General features: G+C 53.5%; 1 protein-coding gene across 3 annotated transcripts in view; it reads right to left on the bottom strand.

The window, feature by feature from the left end:
• MVB12B (multivesicular body subunit 12B) overlaps positions 1 to 15,999 on the bottom strand; it is a 151,636-nt gene that overhangs the window by 59,549 nt on the left and 76,088 nt on the right. For all 3 annotated transcript variants that reach the window (XM_037037044.1, XM_037037046.1, XM_037037045.1), the window contains exon 7: positions 9,859 to 9,953. In XM_037037044.1, coding sequence (XP_036892939.1) covers positions 9,859 to 9,953 — 95 coding nt within the window. The remainder of the gene's footprint in view (positions 1 to 9,858; positions 9,954 to 15,999) is intronic.

Genomic DNA, 15,999 nt, shown 5'->3' with positions numbered 1-15,999 from the left:
GAAAAAGAAACAAAAGGCTAATTTGATACAAGCTGCCCCAGGTAGGCGGGTTTGGTAAACTGGACTCCCCCCCACCCCCCCACCCCCGGGCAAACCTCTGCAGGAGAGCGAAGAGCAGATGGAGACCTGGGACTGAATGTTTTTGCTTTGTTTTGGGCATTTCTCTGAAAGGGCCCGGTTGCTGGCCCCTGATCGTGTGGCCTGCCAGGACGGGGGCAATGATGGGGGCAGGGGGGCATATTTCTGATGTAAAAACTGGATGCAGGGAGAATGGTGTCAGAAAGCTGGTTCTCCCTTCGTGCCCTGTGTTCTTTACCATCAAGGCGGTGCCTGCAGGGAACATCTGTGACATCTGCGGGCAATGACCTGGTGCCCGGGCGGCAACATGCACAAGGCTCCTTCCCACATAGCCTCAGCCCTGGAGGGTGGTGTTATCCCGGCCACCTGAGACGCTGGCCAATGCCTGATGCAAAGGGAAGCTCCCAATGAATGTTAGCTGAACCGTGTTCACATGACTGATGCCGAGAGATGCGGGGATTCAGGTCAGGGAGGCCTGGTGCTGTGCCCAACACGAACCTGGCTTAGGTGGGTCTTCCCGCCCCCACCTGCCACAGCCACACTCTCTGATTTAAGAAGGGGGTGTGGCCCATCAAACCAAAGCCGCCTAAACTCTGCCGTGCTTAAACACCAGGAGAGAAGGAAAGCAAGGTGGGAGGGTGCCCACCCTTTAAGAGCACTGAAGTATCTGTCACCTAATAATGTTCTTATTTTTCATGATGACGAAACTGGAAAAAGTCTTAACTTTCTCCAACCGCACAGCACCAAATGCGGAAATGAAGCCTAGGGCGGAAAGCAGCCCCTAACTAAGCTCTGCCCTACAAAAGGGCAAAGCGAGGCACGCCGGAGAGCTTGGCTCGTTCTGCCAGGCACCCTCTCCTGCCTGCCGCCATGCCACCATTCTGTCACCTTCCCAAGAAAGGGCTGCTTGCCACAGAAAACAGCCTGCTTCTAAGTGACCACGCATGACAGAACGCCTTGGTTCCCAGGGGTGCTGGGCTGAGCCATGCTGGAGAGCCCACCGCAAGCTTCTCTAGTCCGAGGACAAAATTCCCTCTCAGTGCCCAGAGCGCTCTGCTTCCCGAGATGGAACTTCACACATGAGATTATAAAGGGGCCCAAGTAGATGGAGACCATGCAGGGCATGGGCCAGCGTTTCCCGAGTGGTCGCTCCAACAGATCTTTGGGCTCCTGCTCTGATCGTAGCCCGGCTGGAGGGTGACCGTGGAGAGAAGTGAACTTACTGCATTGCTCCCCAGTTACGAAATGTCCTCACACGCGGGATCTTCATGGCCATCCTGGGAAAGTGGTGGGCCCTCACTGCCTCAGTCTGAGGTGTCAGTAATGAGTGTTGAGTGACTGACCCGATAAGGTGGCACAGCGCAGGGCCCTGGCAGGGTTCTAACGGGGTGCTGCGCACCTGTGCGGCCCACGAAGCCATGCACAGTGGCTCAGTGGGATGGCCTCCCGTGCTTCTGACCCTACACACCCCGTCAGTCACATGCTGAGTCTCCTTCCGAAGGCTTCCTGCCGCCCTCAGGAGGGAACATGGCCTGGCCCCACGGCAGCTGTGTCTGCTGAGGGGAGGCATAAACCACCTTTGTCTTCATTTACTTACACTGTCCCCGATTCACAGGGAATCCAAGGCAGCCTCCTTCCTCTCTAAACATGGTCTCTGCCTTTCTCGAGCGGCTCACACTTGAAGTCTCTGCGTCACAAAGTAGCAGGAGCGGAGTATCCCCGGTTACAGGGGAATCAGAGAAGAGAAGGAAGGGCAACCCGAGCCATCGGACTGGCAGGGGCAAGTGCACAGGGACACAAAGACGAGACACAGGGGAGAACCCAGACTGGGGGGCACAGAAGAGAAACAGCTGGAAAACACTGGCCAAGTGGAGACGGGCCCTGGGCCGGCGCGGTCTGAATTAGTGCAGCAGGCGGTGGGCTGGGACAGGACACGAAGGCTTGTCCTGAGGGGCTGGGCTTCGGGGCCATAAGTCTGCCACCTGGGCAACTGGACTGAGAACAGAGAAGCCTGGCTAAGGAAGACAGCCAAGCAAGTGCGAGGCACCCATACCTGGTACCTGCCAGGCCTGAGCCCCACCAGCCCTGTGGGCCCCGCCCTGAAAGTGGGAATATGCAGCTGGATAAAGACAGGCTCGCCCGTGACCTTCAGCTCCAGAAGAATTGCTGGGGGGACTGGACATGGCTGCAGACTTCATCCGCAGTAATATGATCCAGAGCCTGGCTCGGGGGTTTCGGGGACCCTCTCTCCCTGAGAAATCCCAGAGGAGGTACCTGCAGGGAGGAACACCTCCAAAGAGGCGAGAGCTCCCCCAGCGCCCTGCGTGCCTGCCTGCACACGCTGTTCATTAACTTCGGTGACACAGCGACCACCGTGGATGTACAAAAGCACATCCAATTAGCCAGGCCTGCATGAATATTTGCACTCTTAAATCTTCTGCATTCCGAAAGGGTTAAAGCTTATTATTAGCATATAATTTACAGCCCTTTCTCCCAGGAAAGGAATAATGCACAGTAAATGCCACATTCATTTTAATAATACATGTTACAGTCTGTGCCCAACATCTGCACAAAGGTAAAGGAGACAGATTTTTTTGACATGTCCCACTCTGCCATCTAAACACAGGCTTTTTGTTTCTTAAGTGACGGAAGGTTTAATCAAGAAAGCAGGCAATTCATCAATCGAAACAAGGCAGCGTGCGCGCGCCTGACAGCACACACATGGCCGTGTGCAGAGCGGACCCGGCCACCTGTCAAGCCCACCTTTACACTGGGAGATACAAACACGCCGTGCGATCAATTCCCCACGCGCTCCGACTCATTTCTTCTTTTTCTTATTATATTTTTCTTGGCGCTCGATTTTGTTGTCAGTCAGGGCAAGGATAGATGGATAGACAAGGGGCACGATGGCTGCTGGAGGTGAAGATAAAAATTTATACGCCTTTCCAATGACTTATTTCCTCCTCGATTTGAGCTCCATTATTATAAATATTTTTTGCGCTTCATTCAGGAATTCTCCCCATGCTGCTGCTTACTATCTGTGGCTGCGTCAAATTGATGTCCCTGCCTCGGGTCCTTGACACCCTCCCCCACGTTGGCCCAGCGCCTCTCCACCAGCCTTGGGTGATGCTGAAAATCCTCAGCAGGGGAAAAAGAAGGGCCTGAAAGACAAGGCCACTGGGCCACACGAGTGTGTCGATTACTGACAAAGGCCAGGGGCGCCCCTGAGAACACAGAGGTTCACCACGGCGACTCGGGGGCGTCCTCCGGAAGGAGCGGCTTTCCCTCATTTGAGGTTCTCCGTAACACAGCCACCTGACCCTCAGGCACACGCACACAGAACATGGGTGTGAACTCGGCAGCGCACCCCGTGCACGGGACACGCAGAGCAGTTGCTGGAGAGCGTGCCTTCCTCAGAAAAGAACAGCGTGTCCCAGGCACTCGATTGTGGTCATCTGGCAGCCTGTGCTTTTTGACCCCGCGGTGCTTTACAGACATTAAAGTCTTAAGTTTATTTTCTTTTTTTAAAAAATTTATTTTCAATTATTTTATTGTTGTTCAATTACAGTTGTCTGTATTTACTCCCCCACTGCTTCTCCCCCCACCCCAGCCATCCCCATTTAGTCTTGATTTTCCAGGTGAGCTTTATTTCCCCTAATTAAAAGGTCTAAACAATGTAATCACAAGTGAAAGGAAAATGCGTCTACAGTTGTCCAGGAGGCTGTGGGTGAGTTTTTAAAGGGCCCTAGCTTAAAATACAGAGATTTTTTTCCATAAGAAGATGAAGAGCTAGTGGCAGAAATTTTATCCAATTGGACGAAATATATAAATCATGAATTTCATAATACTGATAATTAAATGTCCGTCTTCCAGTTTAAATGAGGACTAGATTAAAACTGCATGGAGAAGGCTGATATTCAGAAATCATTAATTATTTTTAATTGCTTTGCGCTTTCCTGGTCTGATGTCAGGTACATGGCTCATACAGGGTTCTGTTTCAGATAAAACCCTCCTCTGCTCTGTGGAGAGTCGGGGGCCAAACTGAGGAGCTGATGGACTCAGACTTGTCCACACTCACAAGCTTCCTGGTATCCAACGTCTTAAAAGGGAATTGGTCTTTAAGAGGGAACAGCCGTAGAAGGCAATAAGCTGGCTTTCCCAGCAATCAAAAAGAAAAACTGGGGAAAGAAAATAAAACCAAAAAAAGCTAATGCCAGGGTGACGGTGCCCCCTCCCCCATCCTCCAGCTAGGTTCCAGGTGATGATGGCTTTTGTCCTGGCACGACTGTGTGACCCTTTCACTCTTAAATGTGAGGACGTAGCTGACAGGGGGTACGATCAGCCCGGCACTGCTGGGCAAACACAGGTGTCAGCACGGCAGTCCCCTCGTCCCGAAGCGAAGGGAACCAACACCCACGGCGCCCTGCTCTGCGAGGCCGCAGGGCCCTTCCGCGTGGGGCCCCTCCAGAGCTCCTGGGGCGCCTGCTTTGGTTACACGCCTGTTCTAACGTGCATTGGCTGGATTCTACTATTTTATACAACCACGTCAGTTTCTTCAAAAGGGGCAAGTTTGCTTTGGTAGAAATGCTGCACTTGGGGATACAAATCAGTTTGTTACAATCTTCACAAAAACAAAAGACTAGCACGGATGGCCTCCCATACCATGGTCACCTGTCACTAGGTAAGACCTGTCACGGGCTGACAAGAGACACTCCTAGGTCAGAAGGAGCAATCCTGGGTGCCTCTCGGCTGAGGGCTCCTTGCAGGGAGCTTCCGGGATGGTGTGTCCCTCAGGCTGGACAGGAGGCAGGGCGTTCCTCCTTCCCGACACCCCGAGGTCCCCAGTCCCTGAGGCACGCGACACTAAGCACACGAATATCTCTTAAGAATCATCTTACCCAACTCCCATACATTGCTGGGGTCCAAACATGAGCTGATTCCCCACCACATGCAGTCATATAATTGGACCTTTTAAAACGCACTGACAAGTGGTTGCTTCATTGTTCACAGCACCCTCTTTACGCGGAAGAATTCAGTGAGCTTCTTACCGAGCCGACCCCACGGAAGCTGTCCTGGCTCAGAGCCAAATTTGGGGGCCCCCACAACCCCAGAAGCACCCTACTTTCCGTCCCATTTTTGGATCACTCTTATTTTTTCACTCCCATTTTTATTATGTTACACGTATTTCTAGAGCTACCTTAAATCTTTCTGGAACAGGTGAAATAGGAATGAATACACGGTCAGACATCTAAACATCTAAGAAAAATTCCAAGGGAAAAAAGGCAGAACATCATTATTTGGGACTAAAGTAGGAGACTTTTCAGGAGGGAGAAGATATTCATTCTTACAAAGAAAACCAACAGGCACTAAGAGTCCCAGCAAGGAACTTGGGGCTTGGGGTAGAAACTAGCCAAGTACCCACGGCCCTGGAGACAGCCCTCCCGTAGGGAAGCGCTTAAAGGCACAGAGCGAGGGGCTGCAGAAGCCAAAACACCGCCAGCACTGCTGAGCCACCATGTACAGAAGGACGGACCATCGTAAGGGGGTGTGAAACTATGTGCAGAGGACGAGGAGTGAGAATGGGGGCGCCCCTTGCATAGAACGGATGATGAAGACCAGGCGTCGGCGAGTGTCTTCTGTAAAGGGACAGATGGGAAATATCCCAGCTGGAGTGGGCCTTCCAGCCTGTCACAGATGCCCGGCTCTGCCACTGCTGTGTGACAAGAACCACGGACAGTTTGTAAAGGAGCAAGCACGGGTGTGTTTGACTAAAACTTTACTTCTGACCCTGAAATCTGACTTCCATATAACCTGCACATCACTGGATGTTATTTTTTATGGTTTCCCAACTAGTTAAAGACATGAAACCACCCTCAGCTCACGGGACACACAGAGACAGATGGTGGGGGACCTCTGGTCGCAGGCCAGTTTGCCGACCCTGAAACAGACAAAGTGAACCAAACCAGCCACCCGCCATCTTACTTCTAACTCCTCTTTCGGGGAAAGCCATCCTGCCCCAAGGAGCAGGACCACATGGCGACCTGGGACCCGAAGAGCACGGTGAGGGGGTGGCTGGAGCGCCAAGCGCTTCCCCACTCGGCCTGTCGGCTGTAAGGGGCACTGGTGGAATGGCCGCCCGTGGTCTTTGAGGAACACCAGGGGACAGGAGATTCCAGGGGACTGGACACCAGGAAAAATCACGTTCTCAGGAAGGAGCAGTAAGAAGATCATTGATCTGGGCCTGAGAGCGACTTCCAGTCGAGCCTGGAAGCGCACTGTGAGTTGGGGGATGGGCACGCAGAGAGGGGACGGTGACCGCTGGGGGCTGGTGAGCTGCACAAGGTCATGCCAAATTAATGTCAGGTCTACAGTTTCTCTTATTACAAATGCCGCACATGCCATCACAGGAAAACGAGGCACCACAAAGAAGCAAAAAGGAGAAAAGAGCAGGAAAGTCCAGGGGCAGCCCCCGTGAAGGCCTTGGGCTGTGCCCGTCCAGACCCGCAGGTACGCATTTCTACACGAGGTCACACGCTGCTCACATGACTCGTTACTTATATCTACGCACATCTTTTCATCGAAATCATCATTTTAAGAAATCTTCACCCAAGTGTATGTTTATTGATTTTTAGAGAGAGAGGAGAGGGTGGAGAGAAAATGTGGAACATCGACGTGAGAAACATCAATCGGCTGCCTGACTAGGGACTGAACTCGTAACCTAGGTATGTGCCCTGACCCAGAGTCGGATCCACAACCTTCTGGGGTACAGGGCGATGCCCCAGTAACTAAGCCACCTGGCTAGGGCATCGAAATAATTTTTTGATGCCTGAAAAGTTAAGGACATTGTATAGATGTTTCAGAATCTCACCGTGTGCCTCCATTTTAGGCATTTAGGAAGCCCATCCCACAATCCCTTTTTGGAAGATTATTTTTGAAAAGCACCAGTGCTCATCTTTGTAGATAAATCTTTTTGCACATGGGTAATATTTTCTAGAAGAAATTCCCAGAAGCGGCAGAGTGAGGCTCGATGGCATACCTCACGCCACTCTGATTTGGGCGCCCAGTGGCGGAGCAAGGGGCGTGGCTTCTCAGGATTTGGACACTGAGTCAGCAGAAGTTCCACCCACTTCTGGGGGCAAGAGGAAACCCCTGGCTGGACTATGTCAAATAGTTGTCACGTTTGGCAGACAATGAGTAGGACCCCAAAAGGCTGGATGGATACGAACATACGGGAAGACAGAGCCCAGCTGAGTGAGGGAGGACCTTGAACACAAGGAGTGGGCTCATGGGAGGTGGTGGCCGAGCAGCCAATTGGGATGATCATCTTCCCCAGAGATCACAGGAGACAGACACTGGGCTAAATGCTCCCCTCCCTGCCTGCCATCCCTGAACATTTGCTGAGCACCCCTGGTGCTGGGGACGGAGCTGCATACTCTCTCTGCCGGTTTCTCCGGCGGCTCGGAGCCACGCCTTTCCTTTTGCAGGTGTGGCATGGATGTCTCAGTGAAAGACACAGGAGAAGGGATATGTTAACAGGTATGCCCTTGGGAGAACATGTAAAAGTAAACATGACTTTAATAACCATACAAATTAAATGTGAGCTGCTTTTCCAAATTCTAATTACTCTGTTTGGAAATGTGCTTATCTTAGGAAGGACTGCAAACTCAGTAATCAAATTTATTTTCAGGCATGAACCAGGGCACACCAGGAGTCTGCCCCAAGGGATTAGCCCCTGAAGTCTGCAGTGGGCATGTGCCAGTGTCGTTGGGAAGGCGAGCCGTTGGATGGTTCATTTCATTGCCAGCAGAGCTCCAGGTACCATGGCATCAGGCACCGGGCAAGGGCTAGGGCCAGGGGCACACTTTGCCTTGGCTGTTTTGGGAAGAAACCACTGAAACCTTAACTTCACAATACTGAACCGAGCTGTGCTACTCAGTGCCAAGTACTGTTCGTACGGGGGAGGGGAGGTCTCTGCTCCCTTTCAGCCAGAACGACTTGCAGGCAGGCTGCCGGTGGGTGGGTAGGCGGGCAGGCTTCCCAGCTGCACCATGGTTGCCCGATGCTGAGCTTGCAGGCCTTCTGGAGCCAGCGGGTCCTGCGGGGTATTTCTGGCAGCATCACAACCAAGCAGTCCCGGGCCCTGGCAGAGCAATTTGGTGCCTGCGGCCACCAAGGAGGCCCAAGCTGCCTGCTGCCGTGGGCTGCAGCCTCAACTACCTCTGTTTGGAAGGTAAAATCCAGCCCACTGCCATTTACATAAATGTAACAGGAAGTTTCTGAATGGCTTCCCCTGTGTCTTGAGGCTGTTACCTCGGTATTGCTAAACTAACAGCTGAAATGAACCCAGACAACACCTCATCAAAGCCAGGGGGTGAGGAAGCAGTGGTCCAGAGGCAGACAGGCGCATTCCTGCCAAACTCGAGGAGATTTCACTCTGCGGGCCCTTTTCTGCAGGAACGTCAACAGCTGGGAAAGCCATCAGAGAGCCCAGGTGAGGGGGGGCAGCCGAACACTCCGGCTGGAAAAAGATTTGCAAGCTGGAGGGAAAAAAGTCATCTGCTCTGACTGAGCCTTCCTTATGTGCGTTCGGAATGGGGTCGCCCTGCTGGATTTCGCAGCCCTGTTCTGCACCCCTCTGCCACCAAGCATCTGGGGAAATGACCAGATTTTCTACAGAACGGGTCATCTTTCCACACTTGTTATGTTCCTTGTCGACTCTGCTGAAAAAGCGCAGCACAAAAGCAGCTCTTGCTGGGGCGCTTTTCTCAGACGACGCGGTCCCTCCGCCCTGTGGGAGTCTGGCTCCCGCAGAAAGGCCGGGGGCGAGGGCGACGGGGACATCCCTGTCCTTCCCTCTCCCCGGCAGGTATGCCACCCAGAGATGGAACAAGTGGCTTTTGCTTTTACTTCCAAACCTATCAGGGAGCGATCATAACAAGAAAAACTAATACTGACACGAATTATACCACCGTTCTATTTCATCTGTTTAGTAACCTGAAGTTGCAGCTTTTAGAACAAAGATTACCTTTTAAATAACTGATTCATTATGGTACATGAATGAATGCCATGTTCCCGTGTTCAGAATGTCACTCACCATTAAGGGCATGCACTAGTAAGTGGCACCGATTTGCCACTTCCCCCTTAGATACGGACACCCCGGCTCGGAGGCCCGGTATGATCGGGGGGAGTTTGTGGGTTTCCTCGGCCCTTAGCAAGTCACCTGCCCTGCCAGGCACCTAATGAATCTCAATTCTGTAATAAGGCTTGTAAGTTTCCCCTCCCTGGCTGAAGGTGAAAAGGAAAACGAGGACTGATGAAGTTCCTGCCAAGGTAACACTATCAATTTCAAGGCCAAGTTCAGAAATCACAGACTCCTAGGATGGGGGGTGTGATGGGGAGACCACCAGTGCAACCTCTGGCCACAAACCTGGCTTTGAGAGATGAGAGGTGAGGACAGACCTGGCCCCCAGCTCTGGGCTGCTCCCCGTCCCCCTGGGAAACCCGCCCTGGATCTGGCAGGTGAACAATGCGGCGACTATTCTCTGGAAACCTCCCTTCAAGCTTGTGAAATCCACACATTGTTTTTCATCATTAGTTTCAAAACATGCCGAGTATTTGGCCCTCCTCGAAGTGGTGCGGTGACACAGAGGAAAGGGGAGGCCTGGTCCCAGCAGGGAGAAAAGAGGTAAGACGGATGCCAGCAGAGCCCGGGGGCTCACAGGGGAGGAGGTGCGGGACAGTGGAGCTGGCCGGCTGCACAGCAGGGCCCCACCCACATACCTGATATGGCATACAGGTTGGAGTGCTGGTACTCGTAGTCCGCCCGAGTGCTGTTCCTGCCCCGGAAGGTGGCGGGGAGAGTCAGAGAGATGTGCCTGAGAAAGAGACGGAGGAGAAAAAGGAGGTTACAGGGTGCACGAAGCAATCCCCTAAGGCCCCGAAGGCCCCGAAAGCCCCCAGTGCCCCGGACGGCCCACTGCAGCGCGGCAGGAGTGGGTGCCCCTGGCGAGCAGCGCTCCTCCTCCAGCCTGAGTCCCTCCAAGGGATTCAGAAGTGTCCAGACCTTGGCAGCCGCCTTTGTCCACGCTGGGAAGGACATCCGAGAGAAAGAAAGGGTTTCCCCGGCCCGCAGCACGCCCACGGGGCTTCGGGGAGGCGGACGGCTTAGTCCTGATCTCTGCCCACCAGGTCTCTGCCCACCGGGCCAAACACACCAGCGGCGCCAGAACACTCAGGCTTTGCACGTGGGCCTTGACCGGTTCTGCCGTACTGGTTCCATTACCCATCCACTGGCGTCCGTACCTTCCCTGCAGGGCTGCTGGGGGTAACAGCAGAGGAAGCACTTTGCCAGCAAAGCGGGTGTGACGGCCCCAGGGGTCTAGGAGCCTGATGACCACTGAGAACAGGAAGGGCACACTCCTCTGAACCGCCCGTCTGCACGCTCCCCCTCTGACGGGAGCACACAGTAGGCACTCTGGAAAGCACCTTTGATTAACCAGCGTGTCTTCTCTGGCACAGGTGTTGGCATTAAAGCCACGACATGCATGGAGATAAGTGAGTATTCAACCAAAGCCAACAATCTGTTTGGTGTGGTCATCAGCTGCTGTTAGCAAATGCAGAAAAGCAAGATCAAAATAATAGGAGAATATTTAAAACCCCACAGGTCTGAGGGGGAAAAGCAACAACAGAAATCCCTCTTCTCGGCACGATGGGGGGGCCTGTGTGAAATGGCTCTGCAGCCTGAGCTTTGGCCACACCCCAGCATTTCCAAAAGGGAGGGAGCGCTCACTACATGAAGAAAGCTTTACATCTCACATGCTGCCTTCTCCGCGGACCCATGGGTGACGGCTGGAACGACTCCTGTGCAGGGAACGACCCCGGGGAGGAAAGGCTCTCCAGTCAGGGCCTGCTCCCGCAGAGCCAGGAGCCAGCAAGAGCCTCCTGGGACTTCTCGGGTGCCAAGGGCACTTGGTCTGTGGAGTGCTGCCGACCAGCCCGGCTCACCGGGCTGAGGGCCTTCACTGAGCACTGACCGTGCACGCCCCCGGGGCTGCTGGGGAAGCAGCAGACAGAACCACATGGACACGGCCCACATGCAGTGAATGTGCAGGATGCTGACTAAGGGTGCAGGGTGAGCTCCCCAAAGGGGCTCTCAGGCCACAGGGGACAGAGGTGCAGGGAAAAATCACCCTGCAACACGACAAGCTCGGAGAATAAAAACTGGGTGCTGACTGTGAAAGGAAAGAACAATATTCGGACGACGGGGACAGAGCTCTGTCCTGTTCTCAGAGGAGGATGAGGAGTAACAAGAGTAAAAGGGGCTCACTGGGCGGTCAGGGAAAGCCGACGGGCAGGGGCAGGGCACACTGGGGACAGGAAACTGGAAAGACAGGCCAGGGCCAGAGAGGAAAGAGGTCTGGGTTCTGGGCCCTGCCCATCAGGGCCCGGATGAAGGCATTAGGGTTGCCTGGGAACTTGCTAACTATACAGATTCACAGCCCCGACCCGGGGGAGTCCAGTTGAGAGGGCCTGGGGTGCAGTCCAGAAATCTATTTTTAACAAGCTCCAGCAGCGACTCTGAAGCCGGGCCAGGTTTGGGAAACCTGAGAGGGCGAGGAGCAGCTGTGGAAGGGCTGTAAGCAGTTGATCAATGCCTCTGACCACAGCACTTAGTCAATGAAGCTGAGCAAACACGAGAATGAATTATTGGCTGTGGCTGTGGTTGAGCAGAGCTAAAATGATGACAGGTGACCCTGCAGAGAGTGCCTGCCATGTGCCAGGCCCCGGGGTGTGCGGGTCTCACACGTTCGCCCACGGCTCCTCGCACTGCCCTACAAGGCAGACACAGGGCCAGCTACCCGGTGTGCAGGGCTCAGAGCAAAATAAAAATGTGGGGCTCGGGTTCAAATGTTACTAAGAATTTCAAGATGGTGACTGCAGAGCGGTAAGCAAGCATGGGGCCCCCCTTGTGAGCACAGGGGCCTGTGGGACTGGCTGGCTGCACAGTCGTGACGCTGGCCGGGGTGGGTACTGTAACTGCACCCACTGTCCCAATGAGGGGGTTTCCAGCGTTTCCCCGGGGAGAACTCTGCTTCAGGGCTGCCACACCCTAAGATTTCCAAGCGTTGAAAGCTCTAAAAAGGTGCATTCAGGGAGGGCCACAGAGGAGGTGGGGCCAAGCAGGACTGGAGCAGAAAAGGGGACAGCCCAGCCATGCGGTGGCCTAGTGAGCGCCTGACATTCATCAACAGAGACCTGGGGGGAACTCAGCAGTGGCTGGACAGGTGGGGCCCTGCCTTTGCAGAGCTCACCCTGCAGGAGGGGACATGCAAATGCTCATGAGGTCACAGGACACCTGCTCACAAAGGCAGTCACACATGGAAAGCAGGAACACTGACTACTGTGCCAGGTAGGGCTCTGTGCAAGGCTTCCCCTGACTACTGTGAGGACAGGGCTGTGGGGGGCAGAGAGGATGGGCAGGGGAAGAGGAAGGGGTGCGGCAGGCGGGGAGGAGCAGAGTGCCTTCCAGGCCTTAGTGGCCGGTCTGGTGGTGGAAGGAAACCCTGGAAGGAGGCCGGGATGGCCGGAGCCTGGAGGCCAGGGAGAGGCTATGGGACCAGGCTGGGGAGGGCTACAGGGCCGCAGCACTCAGGACCCTGCATGACTTCTGACTTTATCCAGAAGGATTTATAAGCAGGGATGTGACAAAACCCAACTCACAATTTAAAAGGCATGCCTGCCTGTGGGAAAGTGAGAAAAAAAAAAGATTGAGATGCCCTGAGTGATGGGAATGGAGCAGCAAGTTATGACAGAGATTACCATGACCCTGCAAACAATTATTCAGCACCTACTGCATACGGAGCCATAACCAGCTCTCGGGCGAGTGAACAGTCGGGGGTGATTCGACAGCACGTGGACTTGAAGAAGTCCACACACAGAAGTCCAGGTGCCTGTCTGCTTCGCTGCCCCAGGCCCAGCGTGGCCCGAGCTTCTGGGCCATCAGATTTCACCAGGCAGACCACACCCTGCAGCCCGCCTCTTCTGGCCAGCTTCTCTTTCTTCCTCGAAGATGGTCCTTTCTGGCTCCTCCTCCAACCTTTTAGAGGTTGCTCTTTTCGAGGATTCTGGTTTCGCTCCCTTCGCACTCCTGCCACACACTTGCCTTGGGCAACCAAACCCACACCCACACCCTGGTCTCTGCCATTGCCCACACCAGCCCAGCTCCCCAGACTCTGCCTCCTGTCACTGCCCACTTGTCCCTTGTGGCTCCTGCACTCACACCGTCCCACCGGACTGGCTGCTTCCTCACTCTCATCCCTGCCGCAGGGCCTCTGTACCTGCTTTTCCTGCTGCCTGACACGCTCTTCCCCCAGCTCCCAGAAGCTGGCTTCCCCTCCCCAGCCAGGCCACCACCCTGAGGAAGAGCCCAGCCTGGTGGCTCTCTCACAGCTCTCTCCCCTTCCTACAGAGCCCTTCCCAGTCTAGAGGGCTGTCTGCGTGTCTTCAGAGCACGGTCTGCCTTCTGCTTTCCCTTTCCACATCCCCAGGGCCTGGAACAGAGCCCTCCACACCGTGGGCACTTCCAAAAATATTAGGGAGACCCTATAATGGCACCTAACGCTGGCTAAGTGAGTGAACAAATACGATTCTTCTAATCAGAGACACTCTCAGGGAACTTCAGGAAGGCTTCACACTTATCTCCTTCTCATCACTGGAACTGGGCTGGTTAACGGTTTGGAAAATGCAATTATTTTTGATTCATGGATATTTTTACACAAACGGTAAATATATTCATCATGGCATTGCTTATAAAACCAAAAACTGGAATAAAATGAAGTATCAAATAATCAGGGATTGGTTAAAGATCACGGTACAACTGTCTAGTAAGATATTTTACACTCATTTAAAATATTTTAGCAGCCGATAATGGCAGAACCCAGGCCTATCACCACAGCATCTAATGAGAAAAGATCCACTGTAAAATCCTTATTTCTACACTGGGAATTGTGACTGTTAACCCAATACTCTTTAGCTCCTTTCCCTTAACGTGACCATCTACTCGGATGAAAAGAACGCCCGGTTCACGATGCTGGGCGATAGGAGAGGAGCGAGCAGGGGAAGCCTCCAGCAGGCCGACTCCGTCCAGCACAACAGACCACCCCCCGCCCCGGCACAACCCCCAGCAGGTCCCGGACCAATGGGATGAGGGACTGGCCACCAGAGGCCAACTGTTTCTGCCACTTGACTCAAACGATGAACTATTATTCCAAACTCTGCGGGTAGCTGGAGAATCCTTACCAGAAGAGCCCCTGGATGCTCGGGGCACCCGACTGAGCTGTCCTCTCTGTCCCCCACCCATGGAGCTGCCCAGAGGAGACAGGGCGCACCCTGCTGAGCGATCACCTCTCTCCGTGGGAGGGACGGGCCGTCCTGTGGCAAACCCCACGAGCTGCCAACAATGGCTCCGGCTAAGTAGATGCTGAGGGGAATTTCATTTTTTCCTCCAAGTCAGTCTAGGCACCGGATTCAATTAACACGGCCCTGACGCTGCAGACAGCTCCACACAAAAGCCCTTCAGTTACAGAATACATTTTATTACGTGACAATAGTTGCCAGCACGATTTATTTCCTTTGATGGGATTCTGCTTTTTCCTTGTTAATTTAAATCTGTATTTTCTCATGCTGATTCCAGGTCTGTGTGAATTTTTAAAACGTGACCATTAATCTTCCGGACCCAGTGGCCACAATAACGAAGACGGTGCTGCTGGGGCACCGGTGACACCTGCTGTGTCTCCAGCTGCCAGAGGGGGGTGTTGAGGCACACTCAGGGTTAGACACTGGTGTCACTTGGATCTCCCAGCCCTACACACACACGCACACATGTGTGCACCCACACGTACACGCACACCCCAAACAAACTCTGGGATCTGAGATCACAACGCCCATCCAGTTTCTCAAGGCTGTCGGCTCTGCTAACCTGCCCCCCAGGGCGGGGGTTCCTGTGTGTGCCCCCAAGACTCTTGCAGGGAGACCACAAGGCCACAACTATTTTCATAACAACACGAAGATGCCACTTGCCCTTTGCATCCTCGCCCTCTCACAGGCAGACGGAAGAACACTCCAGATCCACGCGACAGGATGATGTCACTGCTCTGACCTCCACTTGTGTGCTCCTGGGTTTTCCATTTTTTGTTTTAATTTCTAATAAGGTAAGTGTCAACAGACATAACCCACACAAACAGAAACTCTCTAGAATCCCTGATTTTTGAGAACACAAATGTCCTAGACCAAAGAGTGTGAAGGCCATCGTTCTAGGGCAATGTGGTAAGTGGAACTCTGCAAAAGACCGAGCTGGAGGCTCTGAGGCAGTTGAGGGTTTTGTTCTGACCTTCTGTCCATCTGCCTGAACCCACACAAGGGCGAATGGCAGAGCTATAAAGTGTTCGTCCATATACAGGCAGGAAAAAGACCAGAGCGGGAACAAAAATATCAAAGGACCCAAAGGATTCATGGGGCTATTCCAAAGAGGAAAGGAAGGGGGTGAAACCATTAAGTCCCGAGACCCAGGGTGTGATACTTTTGGTTTAAACTCATCCCGGATGAAAAAGCACAGCGCCACAGGACAGGAGTCGGACGCGCCCTCCAGCACAGACGTGGCCCTGACTCTGGATCATGATGTTCCTGGGACACAGCCACCTCGCTTCTCCAACGAGCCCGTGGCTCCCTTTTCTAAGTGGCAGTGATGGGCCCCTTAAGAGAGCACACCTGTGTTTACGAGGCAACGTGAGCCCAAATGGCAGACCCGCTGTTTAAACAGTGTGTCCCCCAGGTAATGAAGAATTACATTTGTTTACTTATCTTCACAGGAAATAAATAATCGATAGTTGAAAATACTTCAAAGATTGAAACAATCCAAATGAG

The sequence above is a fragment of the Sturnira hondurensis genome, unplaced genomic scaffold, assembly GCF_014824575.4.
Source record: "Sturnira hondurensis isolate 20B ecotype Veracruz unplaced genomic scaffold, ASM1482457v3 Scaffold0022908, whole genome shotgun sequence".
NCBI classification, from domain to species: Eukaryota; Metazoa; Chordata; class Mammalia; order Chiroptera; family Phyllostomidae; genus Sturnira; species Sturnira hondurensis.
The sequence above is the reverse complement of the archived record's forward strand: the minus strand, read 5'-3'. Positions and strand labels throughout refer to the sequence as shown.